At 47.6% G+C, this 24,430-nt stretch overlaps 1 protein-coding gene across 2 annotated transcripts in view; it reads left to right on the top strand.

Moving 5' to 3' along the window:
• The window catches only part of GSTCD (glutathione S-transferase C-terminal domain containing), a 943,165-nt gene that overhangs the window by 125,810 nt on the left and 792,925 nt on the right, over positions 1 to 24,430 (top strand). For both annotated transcript variants that reach the window (XM_078676616.1, XM_078676615.1), the window contains exon 2: positions 7,737 to 8,180. In XM_078676616.1, coding sequence (XP_078532742.1) covers positions 7,761 to 8,180 — 420 coding nt within the window. In that variant the 5' untranslated portion in view covers positions 7,737 to 7,760. The remainder of the gene's footprint in view (positions 1 to 7,736; positions 8,181 to 24,430) is intronic.

Here is a 24,430-nt window from a genome sequence, read left to right as displayed (position 1 = left end):
GAAAGAAGTCAAAACGTCGAAAAGGACGATCAACGACTTCCGGGGCGACGTAAGGTATAGGAGTATATCATCCGCGTACAGAGATACACGGTCTTCAAATTCCGGCGACCATCTAATACCCTTCAAGGATGGTTCCCATCTCAACCAAGCCGCCAATGGCTCCAAGGCAAGAGCAAACAGAAGTGGGGACAGAGAACAGCCCTGGCGCGTACCCCTACCAAGCGCAAAGGAGGCCGAAACACGCCCATTCACCACTACCTGGGCTAAAGGGCCGGCATAAAGCAGCTGCACCCAATGGATAAAGGCCGGCCCAAAACCAAATTTAGAAAGGACCGCCCAAAGATAAGACCACTCAAGCGTATCAAACGCCATAGTGGCGTCTAGGGACGCCAAGATGGCCGACTCCCGCAGAGTCCCGGCTCGCGCCATGACTCCATGGAGGCGCCGAAGATTAAGTGCCGTATTGCGATGTGGTATGAAGCCGGATTGGTCCGGGTGAACAAGATCTCCTATAACCGATATCAAACGAGTAGCAAGAACTTTGGCCAGGATCTTAGGTTCAACATTAATCAGGGAAATAGGTCTGAAGGATTCGCAGCGGTCACGCGGCTTTCCCTCCTTATGGATAACCACTATGGAGGCCAGCCTTTGATCAGGAGGAAGAGACCCTTTCTCTAGGGATTCCAAGAACATCGATCGCAAATACGGCGCCAGTACGTCGGGACGAAGTTTGTAAAGCTCGATGGGGAGTCCATTAGGGCCCGAGGCCTTCCCGGAGCGAATCGATCGGATAGCGGTCGCAATTTCATCAACCGTGAGCGGAGCTTCCAGCAGGTCCCGTTCCGGGTCAGACAAGCATGGCAGCGAGATATCGCGTAGAAGCAAGCGGGAGTCCTGCTCTGATCTATCGGACACAGGGGAGTACACTATCCGAAAATAATCGGCGAACCGCTCAACGATCCCAGCAGGGTCAGTGATATTCTCACCATTCACATCAATTATAACAGGGATAACTCGACTCGCGCATTCTCTCCTATCCAACCAAGCAAGCAACTTCCCCGCCTTATCTCCCACATCATACAGACGCCCCTGCTGTTCACGACCCATCTCTTTCGCAGCGTCAGTCACAAGTGCTCTATATTCATGCTGTTTTAGGTCTAACAAGTGCAGCTTCTCAGGGGAGGCTCCAGAATCCAACTCTCCCTCAAGGATGGTAAGTTCAGTCTCAAGACGGACAACCTCTTCTCGCTTACATCTCTTAACATTGCCAATCGATGAGAGGGCTTGTCCCCGAATAACAGTTTTATATGCTTCCCACAAGGAGACAGAAGAGGACACCGAACCCACATTTTCAGCAAAGTAACGATCGATCGCTTTAAGCAATTCCACTCTAATCTTAGGATCACGGAGGTACCATGGGTTAATCGGGGCAATCCGACCTCCCGACCCCAGACGAGCGTTCACAACTAACCACAGCGGGGAGTGATCCGAAATACCCCTGGCAAGATGTTTCACCTCCCCTATGATGGAAGCCTGGGAGGAGGGCATTAAAACATAATCTAATCTCGAGAGGCTGCCATGGGCCCCGGAGTGAAAGGTATATTGCTGGTGCCCAGGATGATGTAAACGCCAGCAATCGGTTAGCCCCATCGCCTCCAGAAAATCCCCCAGCCAGGATTGAGATTTAGCGAGGACACGGGGAGGGTAACGATCATACATTCCAGACACTACTGAGTTGAAATCCCCCCCTACTACAAGTACACCCTCGGGGACGCCCAGGATCACTTTTCCCAGATCTGCATAGGTTGTAGTTTGAAGGCCTGGGGGTATGTAAATCGAGAGTAAAGTAATCACCCTCCCTTCCCAGCGCCCTACAATAGCGGCATAACGCCCCCTATCATCAAGTATAACGTCATCAACAGCAAGGGGGAGGGAGGTCCGAACCAGAATGCCCACCCCTCTAGAGCCGGAAGTGAAACCCGAGTGGGCTATGAGACGGTATCCACGCCTATTCATGGCGTGGCATGTATTACCCAGCAAATGCGTTTCTTGAAGCAAAACCACATCAGGAGACAAGCGTCGTAGCAACTGTAAAACCACCCCCGTTTAATTCTGTCTCCCAACCCATTTACGTTCCAACACAGAATGCGTAGTCCCCTATCCCCCCTCCCAGAGTCCACCCCAGGTCCCCCCCCACACCAGCCGCGACACTGCAACACAGGAGATCATCAGTACCATGCCTTGAATAAAACAAAAAAAACTAAACTTGAACCCCCCAACCCCCCAAACCAACATCAAACCCCCCACCCGCACCCCTGCGTGAGACTCAAAAGCCACCCCAACTTGCAGTGTGCCTGTCGCCCTATCATACAACTAATCTACGAAAAGAACCCCAGAGGAGGAAGATATACCCGACCCCCTCCCACACCCCATTAAGACAACATAGTAGCGGACAATAATGGCGTAGCATCAAACCACTGCCGAAAGTCAATACGTCGGTCCAGGAGCCGATTCACTCCCTATTCCTGCTCCATCAGGCCGCCCTCCGCTCCACCGGAGTGTTCCGAATGGTCACATTGATCCTGTCCAGGGGGCAACGAGTCCAACCAGTCACTAGCAGCTCCAGGATGGTCAAAGAAAAATGTTCTATCATTGTGAACCACACGCAGTCGAGCCGGGAAAAGCATGGCATATTTCATGGCTCTGTCTCTCATTCTCTTCTTCACCCCTTGAAATCCCAGTCACTGCCTCTGAACCTGTTGGGTGAAGTCCGGATAGAAGCTGATCGCAGCGTTTTCATATTTCGTAGGGCCCGATGTGCGGGACGCCTGCAGGATCGCATCTCTGTCACGAAAGTTAAAGATCCGCGCAATGATGGGGCGCGGAGAAGCTCCCAGCTTGGGCGGGCCACTCGGGATTCGGTGGGCCCGTTCCACTGCAAAAAACTTGCTCAGGCCCTTGGGCGCTAGGTGATTCAGGACAAGGTCCTCCACCAGTAGGTCTACCGCCGACGAGTCCGTCGTCTCCGGGACACCAACCAATCGGACGTTGTTCCGCCGTGCGCGGCCTTCAAAATCGTCCAAGCGTCGAGTGAGGTAGTCACGGGCAGATCGCAAATTACCGACCTCAGTCTGTAACTCAGAAACGTCGGCGATAAGACTGGATGTCTTCAGGTCAAGGGATTTGACCTTCTCGTTAGTCTTTCCGAGGTCTGCCCTGATCAGAGTAACATCTATAGCAACCATGTCCAGCTTGTGAGTCAGGGCCTCATATTGTTGTCCCAACATGGCCTTCATCCCAGCAATGGCGCCCATGACGTCCTTCAACGACGGTTCTTCATCCAACAGGGAGTCTTCCCCAAAGGTGGCCGGGGGTTTAGTTGCGCCACTCGGAGAGCCCTTAGTGAGGGTATAGCGATCCATGACATTGGACTGCACAGGACCTCCCCGAGTCGCCGGTCTGGTCCTGCGCCTCTCCGCCTCGGGCTTGGTGGCCATTATAGGTTGTGCGCCCCGGAGGGTATTCTGAGACCTAGTAAAAATGGCGACACTCTATACGCCCGGATCAATTCGGAGAATAGGTGGAGGGCCAGCCACTGAGTAGAGCAGCGACAGTCCAGATCACCAAACGATGACGTGGTAGTGAGAGAAACAAGCGACCAGGGCGACCAAGGCAAAGTCAATGAGGCCAGACCACAAGAATCGAAACTGACAGTAGAAGACCGGGCATGGGAGCCTCACCTGGGCCGTTGTTATTCAATTACCACCTGGCTGGCAGAGAAAGCAAGCCCGGGGCAGTACCTTGGAGCAGGCCAGAAATGTTTAAAAGTCCGTATCTTCGGTTCCCGGGGACCAAATCGCGATCTGAAAACGGATAAATGATCAGCCAGGTCACGACCACAAAAGCCCGTCGTCTAAATCAGGATAATATACAGGATGATCGGTGGAGGTGGCAAAGGTCCGGGAGCTCTGAGCTCACGCGACCATCTTGGGTGCGCGCTAAGCTCCTCCCCCCTCCATGGACTATGTTGATGATCCTGGGTTACTGTGAGGCGACACCCTCCTCCTGCTGCCCTGATCCGGGATACCGAATGGTCTCGAGGGTCTCGAGGGCTGTTGGCCGGGAATTGCACCGATCTTGCAAGGCTGGGAAGGTGAGCGCCAGGCACAGTCCTACGGAGCACCTCATTTGCTGGTTTGCGTCCCGCGCTCCCAAGGCTATGACGGGAAGCCCGGTTCGCTGTGACTGACCTTGCCCTGCGCTCCGAGGACGTGAGAAGGTGAGGGCGCAAGGAGGCGAGCTTCAGGGCACAGGCTAACGGAGCACCTCCTTGGCGGGTCCTCGTCCTATACTCCCAAGGCTGTGACAGGAAGCTCGGGTCTCTGTGAGAAGAGCACCCCCCCCCCCCACCTCGTGGCTGAGTTTTGGGAAAAATGTCGGACTCGAGGCTACTGACTGTGAAAGACACAGTCTTAGGCAGACTGAACGCACTTGGAGGCAACAGCCTTCACCCTCAAATCTTATCCTCCTCAGAGCCGCAAGAGCCAACTACAAAAAACACATCTTTAATGAAAAGACTTCCTTCTTCTGTTCACAACTTGCCCGGGCAAGAAACCGACCTAGGGAATTATTTAGCATTGTCAAAAGTCAAACAGCCTCAGCACCCCCCAAACTTATGGCTACGGTCGAGAGATGTGAAGAAATTGCTAGCTTCTTCTCAGATAAAATCAATAAGATTGATCAATCCTTCATTCTAACTCCCCTCCCACGTAGCTAACCACCCGTACTTAACATTCCCTCTAAGTCACCTCCCACCCTTTCCCCTCCCCCGGACTCTTCCCAATTCCCCCCCCCCCCTTGACACCCCTTCTGAGCCCTACTACATCATCCCCCAACTAAAAAACAATGCATCCTGGAATAACTTTTGTCCAGTTTTGGAACGGGATGTCACCAAGATTAAACCTTCCTCGCATACCAGAGATCCCCTCCCAGCCTGTCTTGTTCAAGACCTAAAACACATCATCGCCCTATATTGGACCACTATCATCAACTCCTCCCTAGCCACCGGTAGAGTCCCTGCCTCCCTCCAACTAGGACAAATTACCCCACCATCAAAAACGCTACAGCGGACCCCAATGACTTAAATAATCTGTGCCCTATTTCTAATCTTCCTTTCCTATCTAAGGCCTGGGAAAAAAAGCGCCCTGCACCAGTTGGACAAACACATCGACTCATTCAACCTCCTGGACGCATTACAATCAGCTTTTTGAAAAGGCTGCAGCACTGAAACAGCCATGCTCAACATCGTTGATGACATCCACCACTCCCTAAACAAGGGTGAATCCTCCCTTCTCATTCTTCTTGACCTCTCTGCTGCTTTTGATACTTTTAACCATTCCACCTTACTCAACACTCTCAAAGACCCTTTTGGCTTCAATGGTGTTGTTCTCACATGGTTCATCTCCTTTTTCCAACCCAACAAATTAAAGTCAGCGACTGCCTTTCCAAACCTCTGCGGTCATCTTGGGGGTCCCCCAGGGCTCTATTCTCTCCCCCACTCTATTCAAGGAACCCCTCATTCTCATTCTTAAGCAAGCGAAAATCAGCTAGCATCTTTATGCTGATGACACCCAACTTTACTGTAAGATCAAATTCCATGCCGATGTCTTGCACCTTAACGATGCCTTGACTAAGATTCAATTCTGGTTCCATCACAACCACCTCAAACTCAACCCTAAAAAAACAGAAATCATTCTATTCTCTCCTAAAAACAACTCACTCCCTATTCTACACTGGATCTCTGACATCAAAGCTCTCAACTGCTCTCTTTCCATCTCCAGCTTAGACAAATCACTTGGCATCAGCATCGACCAGAACCTCAGTCTTACTCCAATTATAAAAAATTTGGCCAAAGGTGCTCTCTTCACACTCCACCATCTTAAAAAAAATTAAACCCTTTATTCCTGCCGATGACTTTAATCAGTGGTACAATCATTGGTCCTATCTAGATCCTGGAACTCCTAAAGTCCACCTAGCTCCTATCAAATCAATTCGTAACCTTGCTGCCAGGCTTATTACTGACTGTAAGCTGTTTGATCACATCTCCCCGTCCTCAAAGACCTTAAATGGCTTCCTATTGAAGGCAAATCCACTTACAAGAATGCTTGCATCATGCACAAAGCCCTCCATCAAAACACCCCATCTCACCTCTCTGATAAACTCCACAACGCGGGCTGTACTAGAACTATGAGGAGCACTAAAGCTCTCATCCTAGTACCGCCCTTACTAAAAAAGAAATCTATACAGTCTTGCTCCTTCTCTGGAAACGCGCCCTCCATATGGAATGCCCTCCCTAAAGAACTACGTTACAACCCCTCCTACCCCAGCTTAAAAAAGACCTCAAACGGCTCCTTCTCAGCAAATACTGGGGTCCTTAATACATTATCACTGGACACTTGTTCTCACCCCTGCCCTGACTGAATAGATCCCCTCTACTTTTGTCTCACCCCCTCCCCCTTCCATCAAATTCTTTTATTTACGACCTCCCCCCCTTTTCCTAGCATAGATAACCTTCGTCCACCTTCTTTCCCATTCCCCTCACCCTCCTCAGTAGCGCTACACTATCTTTCCCTCCCCCATCCACTAACTAACCTTCGCTTTCTTCCACTCCTACTATCTTCGATACGTTGTTAGACTTTAGTTGTCCTAGTTAATTGTACCTCATTTAAAATGCACATTGTTTGCCTTGTTTTATTACTTCAATGTATAAAAGTTATATTGCAATTCTGTATTACCAAATCCTGTAAAGCGCTTTAATACTCTTGGGTCCAGCCAGCACTATATAAAACCTTTTAAATAAATAAATAAAAAGAAGCTGATTGTGGAGGTGGAGACGGCGGTGCCGGCTCATGGGCTGCTGACACCTCCACTGTGGAAATTTCCACTAACTCTTGGTCCAGAGATGAGACCTGCAGAGACTTGGACTTACCCAATCTTGAGCTTCAGGAAGAGAAGTACTTTTTCTTCTTCTTCTGCCTACTCTTGTCCTTCAAAGACCTGGTTGACCGGAATTAACTCAAAGGTGAACTGATTTGGGCAACTATGTCCTAGGCGGCCCCGAACAACGCTCTTCAAAGGGAGCTCCTTGATGGCCTTGGGGTGCATCTGCTGGCAGAGTTCACACAACAAAGTGTTGTGCCTCCACCTAAGGTACCAGAGACAGTTGTCCTATGGATCCATGATGGGCATTTGACCGTCAGACAGATCACAGGGTTTGAAACGAGACCTCTTCGGAGGTGAGGTCCCTATTTGCACCAACTGAAAGGTACTGTGAGAGAAGAAATTCTCCAGCGAATGTGAGAGAATGAAGATCTGGATTTATCGAAAGCAGGAGCCATGAAAAACACATCCAAGGGAACCATGTCCCAACAGATCTATTATTCTGTAATTCTGTTGGCAGATGCACGCATTAATGACACCTATGTGTAATACTAAAAGCGTAAGACTCGCATTGCTCTGTTGATCTGTGACATTAATCTAGATTGATCAAGGCTCGCAATCAACTTTGAGTAAAAACATTCGTCTTAGAAGACCAAGTTTGAAAGGTTTCAACTATGAATACTTCTGCAAATAAGTTGCTGCTCTGCATTTTATATAATGGTGCTTAACATGTGATGTATGTGGTCTGCTATGCTCCTTTGAGATTCAATCGGTTACATCTCTTGTTTGATCCCCAGGTGCCACAAATCTGAAAAACTCAAATGGAAAAGAATAAGACGAATGTCCTTGAAGAGTCCCTGTACCTCGATGTTTCTTTTGACCATGAGGGGTGCCTCTTCCCCCTCCATACATCCATATCCTTGTTTTTGGCGGCATACTGTGGCTGCAAAGCGCTGAAGATTGTCCTGGTACCCTCTGAAACATGCACGGATCGCCAGCTGGCAGGCATGGACCTTCTCAGAAACCTGCAGTTCAGCATCCTCTCCAGGGGAGAGCTCCCCCTTGTGGCCCAGAGCTGCCGCCTGCCTGCCATGGTTGAGAATCGCAGCAGTTTCTGCCGGGCCGGGCTGGCTGTTGTGCTGAGGCGCATCATAAAGAAAGCCTGTGAAGAAGACCCCGTAAAGAAGGATGTCTCTGAACTTTTGGGGTTTAAAAACACGTGCTTGAAGGCATGTGCAGAAGTAAGTGCATTCGTTTGCTGCTTGTTACAACTAAGAATATTACACACAAGTACACTCAAAAAATCCAACTTTCTCTCATTTTGGTGCCATATGTAGGTCTGTCCGTCGTCAAGAAGACCTTTTGATTGTGCTAAAACTGTGTGCGTGCTCATAATGTATGTAATGGGGCTTTCAGGCAGCCCTCTTCATCCATTGGTCTGTTATTGTGTCAATCATATTTTTCTTCAGCCCACTACAGCATACAGCATGGGTCAGCCCACTTGAGCCATTGGCGGACTTCACTGTGAATGACGTGTGTGTAGCTTAATAAGTCAAATACTCTTTTCACTTTTTCCTAACCTATCACGAGCACACCTATACTTCTCCTCCTCCTTGAGCAACCTTTATATCTTCCTTTTTGTCAAATTTTGATTTGTTTCAAGTATATGAAATTAAATATACTGAACTGAAACAATTCTTGGCGCTTTTCGTGTTTTACATTGGCTGTACATTTTGAACAATGCTATCTTCGACAGCAGGGTATGTTGGTGCGTTTATTTTTGGTATTCTTTACCAGTGTTTGACTTATGAAGCTACACACACATGATAAACTACAATTTATTCATCTCTAAAGCAGTCACGGACCACTTGTGTCATTACCGCATTGTACCCAGGTCTTGTGGCGATTATTGGGTTACCCCATTATTTTGTAATGGTTCACTGTGAATGACTGCATTCTTCTGTTTTGCAAAGAGAACAAGTGCACACTGTTTTTCCTTTAGCCAATTAAAAAATATACTGGTGAAGTGCTGCAAGCTGATTCAACAATACATTTTTACAAAACCGATGACAAATTAAAACAACCCTCAACTGCTGAAGACTGGCAGTCAATGCCTGACTTATTGACTTTGCCAATGCTTCTAGTTTTTCTTTTACATTTGCAGGGCGGTTATGTGATTGCTTGTTTTACTCTTTCATCCCAGCCCACTTCCTTCTTACACATATGAAGTCTAATAGCTAGATTGGTTGTCCCCAAACAGGTGTATTTGGCCCCACATTCAGTCTGCCTGTCTCTGGCCGCCACCTATTACCTCTGGCCCTTTCTCCAGACACGGGGATGTGCTGCCTCTTACTAGCAATCTAGTTAGTGCACAGTCTTGCCTCTTCTAGTCTTAAAGGGAATTTTCGCCTTCTCTCGCTGAAAACAGCAGGCAGCAGGATGGCGAGGCATCTGTTCATTGAGATGCTGGCTAAAAATACACAGTCCCTGATAATAGCGCGCGAAAGTCTTGGCGGCATCCTGTGAACGTTTGCAGAATGCAATGAATGAACAGAATGCCAGAATGCAATGATGTCACGCTTTACAGCAAACATCTTCCCTTTCCACAACAAGCCAACATAATGAGACTAATGCTACAGAGGGAAATGTAAATGCTCAGAAAACTGGTACATTTGATGAGAGCTGCAAAGTACCGAATCGAGCCCCTCGGATTTATCCCCTCTGAATTGCTAATTAGGAGTTTATGTACTTTGGAGCGATGGTGACCAGGGACAAAGAGAGTTTCTATGATCTCAAACTTGAAACGTTTCTGGTGCACTTTCAAAAGCACTGCCCCTAATGGGAGGAGCAGCATGTTTAAGAATAATTACAGTTCTGAGATTTCTTTCATGTAGCCCTGAATGCTCCATGTTGAATCCTGGAAGATTTCTTCAGGGAGGCTGCTTCAGCCCTCCAGTAATTGCTCTGCAACTGGAGCATAGCTAGAGTATACCTTGGTCAGGCGTCTGTATGCAGGGGCATGTTTCTCCCATGTACTTCCATATAATAGCGGGGGAGTGGATACGCCCCAACCACTCTCACAGCTTGATTCCGCCATTTGGGCCTATATCCTTTCTTTTTTAGTTATCAATGTATTCTTTATGTACTTTCTTATTTTCATCTTTTTTTCCACATTTATTTGAAGTACTCATCCACACGTGGAATTGTGTGCCATTGTCCAAGTTTCTAATATTCATGCTGTGTCCCTCCGGACCTCTCCACATAAATACGACTGAAGCAGAGTTCATCAAAAAGGCAGCGTTTATTCTAAAAAAACCAATGCATTTCGGGCTGCAAGCGCCCTTCTTCGGGGGTCACTATAAGGAACAATAAAACGTGAATCAATTACACATGTTCCATAATATTGCGTCTAGCTCTATACAACAGCACAAATTCATATGCAATTTATGAAAATAAACACTTACTGTGAATTTTTTACTCCCATGTACCTGACACTTAGCCTCTTGGCTAATAAACACTATGAGCCTTTTCTGTCCATGTTTATATGCATGGCATGGGGACATTAGCTATTTGCATATTGTTCCCAGATGTCCCTCACCAGTGGATATCCATGCTGAAATGGCTGGCAACCACTTTGATGGTAGAGTAGAAGGAAATCCAACCCGTGAGACCCCTGGGTGGGCGGGCAAAATACTTGTATTTCTTAAATAGATGAGATTCAGAAACTGGGACTTGATTGGTCTGCCCAAACGTGGGGTTATGGCAACTTTGTTGAAGTTGAGAACATTTGAGGAACTGTGTGAGGAGTCCGCCATGCGCCCTATAACCTCTCAAGGAGATTTTGTTATCATCACCTTAAGATCCTCGTTGGTGGCACAGACTCTACTGGGAAGGAATACAAATAGTTCTCTTACATTGAACTCCATAGCCTCTGTTCCCCTTGTTTTAAAAAAACAAACGCATTTAGTATGTGTACACCCCCAGAAATCCAAGTCTTTGCGTGATTTTTCTTCAGGAACTAGACCAGTCCCCTTACCATCCGGTTCCACTGTTACCCCCTTGTTCCCTTTAATGATAGTTTTAACATACCAGTTGGGAATCTGTTTGACATCTTATCAGAAGTAGATTGACTGTTACAACCGTCCCCATGAAATCTGCCAATCGAATCTCCAGGGTTGCTAGGGGGTGGTTGTAACCCTGGAGCAGGGGCATGACGTTGGGGTGGCAAGGTTCAGTGGTTCCTTTTCTCACATGAGTTGGAATGTGGCAGGCATAAAAAATAAGACCCTAAACCACATTGGCTGTCCTTTATTGATAAATTGTATTTTGTTGTTATGCAGGAGACATGGGCTATTACCCCAATTTTATGCAGGTGTTTTTCCTGGTACTCCTGCCCTGCCGTAGCCCCGTCTCAAGGGGCAGCCTTTCTATATGGGTCAGACTACATCTTACGATAGATAGAACTATCTGCTGTTAACTCAGTCAGCCCGCATACCAGACCCAGCTTTTTAAGGATAGTTTTGGCTCCTTTTGTTTTTATCTGGTTATTTTTTTAGGGCTCGCCTGGCGTTGCAGCGCGAAGCGCTGTCAACAGCGAGCCTTATTGTCGTTGTGTTGCCTCCCCAAGTGGTACAGACCGGTGCACGAGCAGACTCCGGTCTGTGAACGTGCTTCCCAGAAACGGGCGAAGACTGCAGGCGCCGCCACTGGCACGAGCCACAGGGAACGCCCACGTGCACGCTCACGGCGTCACGCTCCTGCCCTCCCGCGTCTATTCTGCGCTCCAGGCCAACTTTTTTAATGCACTTTTCCCGCTGGGGTAGAGTCTAAGAATTGGCCCATTGAAACCCCTAAAGAAAACAGGCGCAGTCCTGGGGGTTACAAAATGGAAAGTTCACTTTTACACCAGATGAAACAGACGGAGATCAAATGAAGCCCCCTTTCCCATTACTCTCTCACCCCAGAAATGGCACCGTCTCCTCCAGAAGGTGAGACTCACCGGTCTTCAAAGCAGCTCTCCCCGCGATCAGAAGCAAACTCCTCCAGAAGCAAACTTCTCCTCGATCAGACACAAACTCCCATAAACCTGCCGTCTTCCAGGAAGGTCAGTGGTGAAATAACAACACACGCCGAAGTACGGCAAGCAAGAGTGGGCATCCAGGGAGGGAGTCAGGAGCGCCCCCGGCCTGGCTCTATCCTGGGGCGCGAGGCGCAGGCGACAAGCAGAGCCGGGATAGGGGAGGGTGGCGCAGCCTGCAAGCTGAGGCTGGGGTTTGCGAGGTGCGCGAGGCCGACGGCGAGGAGGTGCGCGAGGCCCTGGGAGTGCGGAGTAGCGGCCCCAGCACTTCCTGCTCGTCGCTGACACCTGCCACTGTTCCCAGCACTGCTGCCTTCTCACACTGGCTGCTGGTACGGAGAGGTGGGCCTGCCCCTGCCCCCGGGCTTTCAGGTAGCGGTGGGTGGGGAGGAGAGCTGCGCCGACGCCTGAGGCTCGGGCTCAACTGGTGAGCTGCACACGGAGAAACCCCCGGGCACTGCCTGCTCAGCTAGAATGTGCAGCGCAGGCTGGGCCCGGACCCCCGTGGCTGCAGGGCGGCGCGCGCTCATTGTTTGTTGTCTGTGCTGGGTGCAGTGTGTACTGTGCTCAGTCTGCCTGGCCCCACTCCGGTCTGTGAGCGGGGATCCATTTCAGGTTCTTTGAAGTCTAGTAAATGTAGCCCTGATTTTATTCGATGACCTAAACACCTGGGCCCTAATTACGAGGCTAGGTGCTATTTAGTGCATTTTTTAAATTACGTTTATTTATCAGGTGCGATTAATATCTCCTTTTACGAGTATATGGGGACTGAGCTGACATGCGGATTTAGGTGTTTAATGCAATACAATCCTCATGATATATAGCTGCCAAAGTTTCAAATTGCTGTATGTGACATTGTCATAAATTCAGTGTAATTATGAGTGACATTTCAACGACTATGAATGACACATTCGCGAGCCAAAATAAAGCAACAAAGACGAGGGAAACGTATAAATATCAGAAATTACATCCATTTGAGCAACAAGGAACTCTTAAGAAGAGTTACGTCATAGGTCACGAGCTGTATTATTTCAAAAAGAAACTCATCAATATAAATCATTACCTCATCACACCAGTTGCAGCCTATCAGAGGGCAGTGCAGTGCGACTGGTGCAGAGCACTATGCGCTCACCTTGAGGTGGGGAGCTGTCCTTTGGCAGGGGCGCTGTGTTTAGGAATATTCTACGATTTAAAAGCAGCTGATGCAGAGTTTTTTTGTGCTCCCGATTTCAGGCAGCAATAAAAATGTCAAGATAACTCTTGTGATTAATGTTCCTGCTAGAGAGAGACCAGAGTTTTACCTAGTGGCAGTTTTGACTGACTATAAAGTAGATCTGTATTTAAAATGGATAGCTGAGTGGATTAGTAAAGCCAGCCTATGCCATCACTTTACAACAAATGAAAAGTATGCAAGAGTGGGGCTAAGGAGAGATGAGGAGCCCTTAGTCCGGGTGGAAATGAGGGAATCTGAGGAGGCGGAGGTCATGGGGGCGCTAAAAAAAGACTGTCGCACTGGCTACACTACAGACTCTGCTGACCTAGTCATACTCGGTGCGCTGAGAAGTTAAGTTGGCAAGCACCACAGTGGCTCTCACTGTCGCCCAACCCAAAACAAATTAGTGTGAGCATCTACTAACACAGCTTACTGTCAGTGAGCAGACAGACTACTGTGTAATGCGCAGTTCTCAGCTGTAACAGGGCAGAAAGGTGGCAGCTCAGAAGATGAACATCATGGTTCTGTTATTTCTCTGGTATTGGATATGCTTTACAACATGTATGTAATTGGGCCTCATGGGCCAAGATGTCCAAACAAAATTTAATGTGGCTAAAAAAAAAAAAGAGATGAACATGACGTTGTGGCACAAGAAAACAAGCATTGATAATACAATAGGTCTCGCCTTTGATTAAGTTAAAGCCATTTGCTTTGCTAATGGTATTGAATAGCAAAGCAAATGGCTTTAACTTAATGAAAGGCAAGACCTATTGCATTTTTAATGCTTGTTATTATAATGACTTTACTAACTCTTTTTGGGGCACATGTACCAAGCATTTTACCGGTCCCAAACGGGCCGATTCGCAGAATCGGCCCATTTGCGACCGGTAAAATACTATTTGCGATGCATCAAGCCCAGTGGCATTCGCAAAACAGGTAATCACAATTTTTGTGATTACCTATTTTGCGAAAGCAGCTAGGGAATCGTAAATTGCGATCCCCTAATTGTGATGCATTATGCATTCGTAATTTGCGTTTTTGCCATTTGGAATTGCAAATTACCATCAACTTCAGTTTGATGGTAATTCGCAATTTGAAAATGCACAAAAAAGCATTTTTGAAAGAGCAATGTGGTGCATACACATACCCTTAGGGCATGTGTGTGCACCCCATGTGCATACTTACCTTTATTGGGGATGCATCAGGGTGGTCTTTTGGCACCCATGAAATTGCATACGCAATTTCCGATTACCTATTTGGTAATCGCAAATTGCAAATGCTGTCCCATTCATTCCTATGGGCCTTAAGGCCCATAGGCATATAGGAATGAATGGGAAGGCATTCCTTAACCCCTTAACTGCTGCTGTCGGCCGTTGGACGTCACAAGCACTACCTTCGTAGTGCTGCGCACGTCCAACGGCCGACGTGGCCCCGCGCGTTTTTGAGGAAGTGCCGTACTGCCGCGAAATCGCGGACGCGGCCAACGGGTTCATTGTGAATCGCAATTTGCGATTCGCAATTAAGGAACGTGTAGGAATCGCTAATATTTTAGCGAAACCTACATGCATAAGGAATTGCGGTTCCTTAATAGCGATTCCTTAAGAATCGCTATTAAGGAATCGCTATTTCTTAGCTTGATGCATGTGACTCTTTATTCTTTATTTCGGGAGCTGTTTGGTTTTATTATGGGGTGGAAACCAAAAGGGCCTGGCAACACACTTCAGCCACGATTCCTGCTGTGTGCTACTTTAATGCCAAACTTGGGGAGGTTGTCTGGGTTTAGCCGCAGAAACTGTACCACCGGATGTCAAGGGGAAGGAGTGGAGGACATTGGTTGCATCGCACGATCTTGGAGACATATAAACCACTTTTAGGGCGTAGGGCCAAGTAAACCTACATATAGGGGAAAGGGGCCTGGCGTTAGTTATCGACTACATATTTGCCCCCAGACAATTCCTGCAGTGGTGTTCCAATAGTTCAATTATAGAAACCCATTGGGGGGGATCATAGGGCTCTCTCAATAGACGGGACATTCCCTTTGTGGAAGGACAAACCGTCAACAGCGTGTGATGGAATTAACCAATACTCAAGAGATGAATTCATGTTAGTCTGACGCCTTAAAAACTCTAGCACTAGGCTTGGTCTGCTCCTTAAAAACAATGTCGGTGTTCATGGGGAATTTAGGCGAGGATTCCAGGGAAGTCTTGTCAACCTGTAACAACTTTTATGCTCCCACATTAAGAACCATGTGTTCCCGTCCAGGAGCACCCACACAGGTTCAATGCAAAATGCTCAGCGGCTAATCACTGTCTGAGGAAAGAATTGACGGGCTCCCTAGAGTTGCAAGGTAGTTTCGGGAGGTTCAGCTGAACTTTAAGCGACCTTTTAGGGACATGGAACAAAAGAGACTTGGAATCGCTGGAACTAGCAGCTGCTCAGAATAGCAGTAAAGCATTCTGGGACATATTCAGTAAGTTTCGATAGTAGGATGCTCCCTCAAACCAACTCCTAGTCTGTAATAATTCTAGCCAGGAGTGGGTTAAGCACTTTACTTCCATTTATCAGATGCTTGCAGACAAGGCGTGCAAGGATAGGTTACATGAGCTCCTAGATAAATCCACTCCTCTTCAGATATCACTCAGGAAGTGGAGGAAGCAATCAGACACAGCTCCAGAGGTAAAGCCCCGGGGCCTAATGAGATCCCTACAGACTAACTTAAATGTAATCCAGATTTATGGGGGACCCTGCTCTCTAATTTATTCATTAACTCTTTGTGTAGCAGAGTTCCAAATTCCTGGGCTCATTCCACAATTGTTCCAATTTTTTAAAAGGAGACACAAGTGCTAGAGGGCGATATCCCCTATTGAAAGTTCAGTGAAGATTCTGGGGAGAGCTATTTTCAATCGTCTGCAGACTTGGGTCAGTGACAATAACAGTTTGTCCCCTTCCCAGTATGGCTTTCGTCCTGGACTAGGTACAGTGGAGTAGTGCCTGAACCTGCATTTGATTGTGAGTAAATATACTATCGCCAGGCATTGCCCTTTGTACCTGGCCTTTATGGATTTATCCTCTGCATTTGAGTGTGTGAATAGGGGCAAGCTATGGATGATTTGAATAAATCTGGGGGTAGAAGTCCCCCTGATAACTTCCTTGTATTCCTCCATGAAAACCTACGGTGTGATATGGCCGATTAGGAGAAATCTCCGATTTCATTCCCTTAGCCAATGGGATGCGCCAGGGGTGCGTTTAGGCACCTCTCCTCATTATCTATATCAATGAATTAAGCACCCACTGTCTTTTTCTACCAGGGATGTGCTGAACATTGCTAATTCATTTGTTCTGGCATAATTATATGCCCACAATGCTGTTTTAATGGGTAAGATGCCCTGTGCATTGCACACTCTGTTAGAATCTTTTGTATCATTTATGGGCGACCTAGACATGTTAACCAATTTTGGGAAGTCACATATAATGGCCGATGGACCAGGCAGGAGAAATCTGCTGTCCTTAAAGTTGCAAGAGCAATCCTTGAGCTCGGTACAGAATTTTTGTTTCTTGGGTGTTACTTTTGATTCTCCTAATTCTTTTTATCTCCAAGTGAACGCAGTGTGTTTGAAATTAGGTGTGGCGGCAGGGTCCTTTTAATCTTGCCCAGAGGGAAGGCAAGGGCCCTATTTCCCGTTATTTAAAGATCTATAATTAGCAGTGTGTCCTTACAGCTGCATATGGAGCGGGGCTTTGGGGGTGCTATAATGTTTCCCGATACAGGTAGAAGAAAACAGGATTTGCAGGCGGTTATTGAATCTCCAGCTAACCAGCACCCTCTTTATTTCACACTACAAACTCAATTTAGATGGTGTCAGACAGCATTAAAATGACCAATGCTCCCTTATAGGTCTCGGCTTACGTAGGCTGCGCTTGCGCAGTCTCGCTGGTGAGATTTTACTTTTTCTAGTAGTGAGGCTGAAAGCAGCCCCTCTTCTCCATTGGCTGGCTTCCTAAACGGCGGCCAGCCATTGGAGAAGAGGTTTGTCTGTCAATTTAAGCCCCGTCTTTTTCGGATTGGGGGGGGGGTGTTTTTTCGATTCTTTCTCTCTGTGACGTCTTCAGTCAATCAAAAAAACACGCCCCCCAGTCTGAAAAGGACGGGGCTTATCTGCAGCTGCTGCCACCATTTTGCTTGTTTGCCTGTTGTCTTTCTGAATTTGGCAAAACTGCAGCCCGAGGTGTCTCGTTAAGGGGCTCTTACTGACGCTTTATTTATTTATTGTACATGGCCCGGAAGCCCGCCAGGATATGATTTTCACCCAATGCTTGTTTTTAATGGGTTTGAACTGCTTGTAATAGTTACAGAAATGTTATTCATCCTCCAACCGCTAGGTGTAGCTGCAGGTAGCTTTGCTCTCGTGAGAATATCTCTCACTAATGTTCCTTTGCTCAGGCTCCTAAAGTCTCGCGCGAATACCCTTTTCCTCCTCTTTCGTTCCCTAAGCTCCAACATGGCAGTCGGCAAGAACAAGCGGCTGACTAAAGGAGGCAAGAAAGGCGCTAAGAAGAAGATGTAAGTTGCCTCCATTGATATCGTGTTGTTTGGCCGTCTTTCTTCTGCGACCCAAAGTGGCTGAGCCAGCAAGCGAGTAGGGCGGATGGACGGGATGCGAGTTGGATGGGGTTTGAAGCTCGCACTCTTCTTGCTGCAGTATGGTGATTGGCGTGCGGAACAGAAGCCGGTGCAGCTTTACTGTGTGCAGGGCGGCTCGGTGAACTGTCCCGGCCAGCGTGAAGTGTAGACTTGTATTGCTTATTGCGTTTTTGTTCGTTTCTAATGTGGCCAGGGACTAAACAGTCATGGTTTGCTTGCATATGAAAAGCGCTTGAGTTTTGAGTGGCGTTAAAAAGCAGCAGAGCATGTTTCTCCTTACGGGTGCAGGGCTAATGCAAAAGAGGTATTTACCACTTCTTTGGAGTGATTGATTCTCTTTTGGGTAGAGTGCCGCTGGTGGCGAGTTGGGAATTGTTCTAGGTCAGCTGTCGTTTGTGAAGCGGCACAAACTTTGCTCATTTGAGGTATGTTTGCGTCGTGGCATTGATGCTATTGGCTTAACAAAACCACCTTCTTGTAAGACATTACATTGGTGACCAGGTACACCTCCACTAACCACCCAGAACAATGCCTACTGCAGACCAGACACGCCTCCCCTAACCACCCAGAACACCATCCCCCTGCTGACCGGGCACGGCTCTTCTGACCTCCAAGAACACAGAGAGTCCCCTGCAGGTCCCCGTTTCTCCCCAGGGCTGAAACTGAAAGCTGTTTAGGAGATCTACTTGCATACAGGTGAGGATTGTATAGCCCCCTCCCTCATTATATTTTACAAAGGATATCTTCCTTTTGCTTTGCCTTTATTTCTTGGCTCACAAGGTTAGAGAGTGGGTGGAAAGCCTAAGCTACCTGGTAGCTCTGCTCAATCTCGGCTCGAGGATCCTCTTTGCAACTTTGAGATTTTTTTCCTCTTCATTTAATACTTAAGCAGCAGTTGTCCAGTGACTTGCTTTTTGACCCGATCTGAAACGGTGTTTCTTCTTGTTAGGTCCCGGCATTGGCAGATCGTCTGCTCAAACTTTATGATAGAAAGTGGCTGTGGGCCATGACTGGTTGGACTAGGCTGAGCGTATTAAATCATTGGGGGAGGTGGCACGTAAGCAAATGAGCTGTCAGCGCCTCCACTGTGCCCCGGATGCTTCTTCACAAGTAATTTTTTTAACAACATTGGCTCTTGGAATTAGGCTCTGTGTGTGTGGCTCTGTGTGTGTGGCTCTGTCCGTGTGTGTGTGGCTCTGTCTATGTGTGTATCTGTCTCTGTGTGTGTGTGGCTCTGTCTGAGTGTGTGTGTGGCTCTGTCTGTGACTCTGTCTGTGTGTGTGTGTGGCTCTGTATGTGTGTGTGTGGCTCTGTGTGTGTGGCTCTGTCTGTGTGGCTCTGTCTGTGTGTGTGTGTGTGTGGCTCTCTGTGTGTGTGTGGCTCTGTCTGTGTGTGTGTGGCTCTGTCTGTGTGTGTGGCTCTGTGTGTGTGTCTGTGTGTGTGGCTCTGTGTGTGTGGCTCTGTCTGTGTGTGTGGCTCTGTTTGTGTGTGTGTGTGGCTCTGTGTGTGTGTGTGGCTCTGTGTGTGTGTGTGTGGCTCTGTCTGTGTGTGTGTGGCTCTGTGGTGTGTGGCTCTGTATCTGTGTGGCTGTGTGTGTATGGCTCTGTGTGTGTGTGTGGCTCTGTCTGTGTGTGGCTCTGTCTGTGTGTGTGTGGCTCTGTCTGTGTGTGTGTGTGTGGCTCTGTCTGTGTGTGTGTGTGGCTCTGTCTGTGTGTGTGTGTGGCTCTGTCTGTGTGGCTCTGTCTGTGTGGCTCTGTGTGTGTGTGGCTCTATCTGTGTGTGTGTGGCTCTGTCTGTGTGTGTGTGGCTCTGTGTGTGTGTGTGGCTCTGTGTGTGTGTGTGGCTCTGTGTGTGTGTGTGGCTCTCTGTGTGTGTGTGTGTGGCTCTGTGTGTGCGTGTGTGGCTCTGTGGTGTGTGGCTCTGTATCTGTGTGGCTGTGTGTGTATGGCTCTGTGTGTGGCTCTGTGTGTGTGTGTGGCTCTGTGTGTGGCTCTGTGTGTGACTCTGTGTGGCTCTGTGTGTGGCTGTGTGTGTGAGTGCCTTTGGCTCTATGTGTGTGTGTGTGTGTGGGTGCAAATGCAATAGGTTTCGCATTTGCAAGAGATTGAGCTATAGGCATTGTAAATGACAATGCCATTTATTTATATGTTTTAAAAACAAAAATAATGTCATGAGCAATGCCAATAGCTCTAACTTTAACAAAGACGAGACCATTGCATTGTAAATGCTTGTTTTGGTTAGCGTGTAGGCTAATATTGAAGCAAGTTTTAATATAGAAGTAATTTTAGATTGTCTCAGTTTGGATAAGGGTCTTTCTATTCCATGGCTGAACTATTTCAGTAAGCCCTTGACCGACATTGGTCTCCCCGAAATATTAACTACGCGATCCATTAAGTAAACAAAATAAGAGGCAGGTTAAGTCCTGCCACGCAGAGTTCACATTCTCCCAAAGAACGAAGGAAGTTTTCAATAAATTGTACACTGTTCAGTGTTTCTTGCCCGCTTACCTGCACGTTAAATTGTTCCCCCCACCGCTATTTTGCGGATCTTTTCCCCACATCATCGCCTATCACCGCCATCTTGGGGATAGTTGAGACGTTTTGGTCTCTGGCCGCCATTTCTAGGGCAGCGTTCTAGCTGTCAGGAGGCTCATCACGACGTCTATTTAAGACGCTTTCTTCCCAGGCTGGTCCTGTTTATGGTGATTTCGAACTGCTCAGGAGAGGGTTCTCAGAGAAATAGCAAGTAGCAAGTGCAGAGGCGTATTAGCGCGCTGTTTGTACTCGTGTCTGAGGCATTTTAATTTTAGGTGTTTTTTTAATCCTGTAATATTGTACACTGTTCAGTGTTTCTTGCCCGCTTACCTGCACGTTAAATTGTTCCCCCCACCGCTATTTTGCGGATCTTTTCCCCACTTCATCGCCTATCACCGCCATCTTGGGGATAGTTGGGACGTTTTGGTCTCTGGCCGCCATTTCTAGGGCAGCGTTCTAGCTGTCAGGAGGCTCATCAAGACGTCTATTTAAGACGCTTTCTTCCCAGGCTGGTCCTGTTTATGGTGATTTCGAACTGCTCAGGAGAGGGTTCTCAGAGAAATAGCAAGTAGCAAGTGCAGAGGCGTATTAGCGCGCTGTTTGTACTCGTGTCTGAGGCATTTTAATTTTAGGTGTTTTTTTAATCCTGTAATATTGTACACTGTTCAGTGTTTCTTGCCCGCTTACCTGCACGTTAAATTGTTCCCCCCACCGCTATTTTGCGGATCTTTTCCCCACATCATCGCCTATCACCGCCATCTTGGGGATAGTTGGGACGTTTTGGTCTCTGGCCGCCATTTCTAGGGCAGCGTTCTAGCTGTCAGGAGGCTCATCACGACGTCTATTTAAACCAGCCGTATGCAAGCGCGCAGCGCAGGCGCGCAGCGTGCGCGTCGGAGGCTCGCCAGAGGCGAGCCCATCTACGCCCATCCACGACCAGCCGGGACCAGGGGCCATAACCCCTGGCCATTTTATCAGGTACAGCAAAGCTGCTTTGATACAGCTACAGCATGCTGGGGCTCTACCTTCTCAGGAATGCATAATGCTATTACAACAAGAGGGTCTGTACAAAACCATACGATTGAAGGAGAAGAGGAAAAATAGCCGGACTGATACCATCTTGAGGTACGGCTTACTAAATACCCGCTCCTTGCAAAAGCACAATTTAGAAATATTCTCACTATTACAGGGTGATGGCCTTGACATTCTGGGAATCACGGAAACGTGGCTCGAAGATGTTTCTAACTCAGATTTGGTGGCCTCTCTTCCCCCGAATTATAATGCTATCTGCCTCAACCGCCCGGGTACCAAGAGAGGAGGGGGGGTTGCGCTCTTTCACAATGGCCACTGGCGGACAGAAAGGGTGTGTGCAGAAAATTGTGGAGGAGCAGAGGTACTGGGAGTGAAATTTGAGACGGGTACCACCTGCTGGGTTATTTTATTGGTATATCGTCCTCCCTGGGCTAAACCAACTTTTCTGGATTCTTTTATGGAAATTGCTCATGATTTTAGATCCTGTTATGAAAATCTGCTGATTATGGGAGATTTTAACTTTCATTGGGAGCTCTTCCCAAAAGAAGGGCAAGCTCTCTATTTAGAAGAGGCCCTTGGGGCCATAGGGATGACTCAATTGGTAACTGGCCCTACCCATGTCAAAGGTCATACCCTGGACCTGGTTTGGACCACTGATTCTATATCAGGTCAGCTCACTAATGTACCGTGTGTCTGGTCAGACCATTTTTTAATTACAGGCCAGAAGAAGCTTGGTAAGGGGGCATACAGGCAGAAAATGAAGTGGAAAACTGTTAGGAGATGGAATCGTATAAATAAGGAAGATCTGATTGGACATCTAGTGAATTCCACAGTTTTAAACATGGCCAACGAGAACGTCGAGACTGGTAGCCAAAAGCTCTTCGATAAACTGAAGAGAGCCATTGACGTGGTCGCCCCTGCAGAGAGGGTGAAATGGATGGACAGAGGACCGGGGGCACCTTGGTTTGATGAGACTTTAAGAGCCAAGAAACAGGCCCTTCGGAGACTAGAAAGAGTGTGGAGAAGGGATTATAGCACGGTGGCACATAGCCGTTATGCACAGGAACTAGTGCTGTATAAAAAGGCCATCCTGTCCCGTAAAGCAGCTTTCTTTGAGACAAGAATAGCGACAGCTCGTGTCCCACTGAAAGAAATCTTCAAAGTACTTAATGAACTGAAAAATGTTAAAGAACAGAAACCGGAGTTCTCCCAGGAAGACTGTCAGAACTTCCAGGATTTCTTTACAAGTAAAATTGAGGATCTTCAGGGTGAAATAGCCCGGACCCCTATCTTTGACTGTCCATCTTGTACTCTGCCAACTACCCAGGAGGTTCACCAATCTCTTGACACTTTCCCCTTGATTACTAAGGAGAGGTTCTCCAGTTTGGTGGAGAGAGTAAATTCAGGCTCTCAGGCAGATCCTTGCCCCCCCCAGTGTTTTTAAGGCCGCTATTTTGGGGTGTGAAGGAGATGTTCTTACTCTCCTAAATAAGTCGTTGGAAATGGGACAGGTTCCGACGTCTTTTAAAGAAGCTCGGTTGATTCCGCTTCTAAAAAAGCCAGGGGCAGATGCAAAAACTTTAAAGAATTACAGCCCCATTTCCCAACTACCCTTCTTAGCTAAGGTAGTCGAGCAGCATGTTCTGACACATCTGTCGCAACACCTGGAGACCTGCGACCTACTAGAGCAAAATCAAGCTGGCTTCCGTAAACATCACAGTACTGAGCTGGTGATGGTGTCCATTTTGGACGAATTACGACGCAGAGCTGATAAGAAGATCCCCGGGGCCCTGGTGCTCTTAGATCTCTCAGCAGCGTTTGATACGGTGTGCCACAATCTACTGTTGAAACGTCTGAGAGATCTGGGCATCGGGGGGACCGTGTTAGGCTGGCTAACCTCTTTTCTGCAGGGAAGATCGCAGAGGGTCCAGTTGTCAGACTTTGTCTCCACTGCAGCAGCCATAACCTGTGGGGTTCCGCAGGGGTCAGCTCTCTCACCGCTCCTTTTTAATATATACCTCCAGCCACTGATTTATGCTCTTAACCATATGGACTGTCAAGTCTATAATTACGCCGACGATACCCAGATCATCATACAAATCGAGGATACATCTGGAGTGTCGTCGGTGGTGGGTACATGCGTTGGCCTCCTTAGGCAACTGCGCAAAATCTCGCAGATGTTGTCCTTTTCTACCTTGAGAACGGTGGTGTCTGCAACAATTCTAGGTCGTCTCGACTATGGAAACTCTCTTTATGTAGGTCTCCCCCAGCAACAACTCTCAAGACTACAAATCGTGATGAATGATGCTGCGAGACTGATTTTTGGAAAGTCTAGAAGAGCACATGCCTCTCCTCTCCTATGCCAATTACATTGGCTCCCAATTAGGCAGAGGATTATATTTAAGGGCATGTGCATTGCGCATAAGGCAGTCTATGGCAAGGCCCCCAGATATATTAAAGGCAGGCTGATACACTATCTCCCAAAAAGAACGCTGCGCTCATCCGAGGAGTCATTTTTGGTCTGTCCTCGCTATCACATGACTACCTATGGTGGACGTGCTTTTTCAACCACTTTACCGGCAGTCTGGAATAAATTACCGCTCTGCCTGAGGAAAGAACCAAACTTACTGTCCTTTAGGCGTCAGCTAAAAACGATCCTCTTCCGAGAAGCTTGGGGTTTGGTATGATCTGGGTGACTTTCCCTCTGCATTGATCAGTTTTACACCATAAGCGCTTAGAGACCTATTGGTGATAATTGCGCTATATAAATTGAATAAATAAATTGAATAAATAAAATAAACACTCCATTCGCAGTTATTTTATCACACCAGCAATAGGAGATTTACCATTCTATCTAACTTCGGAGCTTACACAGTTGGAGAAGTATTTTCTCTTTAGATTCAGGGCAGGCATCTTTTGTGTTTTTCTGACTGGGACAGCAATTTATCTGTATGTCTTTGTGATGACGAGACTGAACAATCTTTGTTGCATTC

The sequence above is a fragment of the Lissotriton helveticus genome, chromosome 2_1 (genome assembly GCF_964261635.1).
Source record: "Lissotriton helveticus chromosome 2_1, aLisHel1.1, whole genome shotgun sequence".
In the NCBI taxonomy this organism is placed as follows: domain Eukaryota; kingdom Metazoa; phylum Chordata; class Amphibia; order Caudata; family Salamandridae; genus Lissotriton; species Lissotriton helveticus.
Note: the sequence above shows the minus strand (reverse complement) of the source record. Positions and strands in the feature narration are given on the sequence as shown.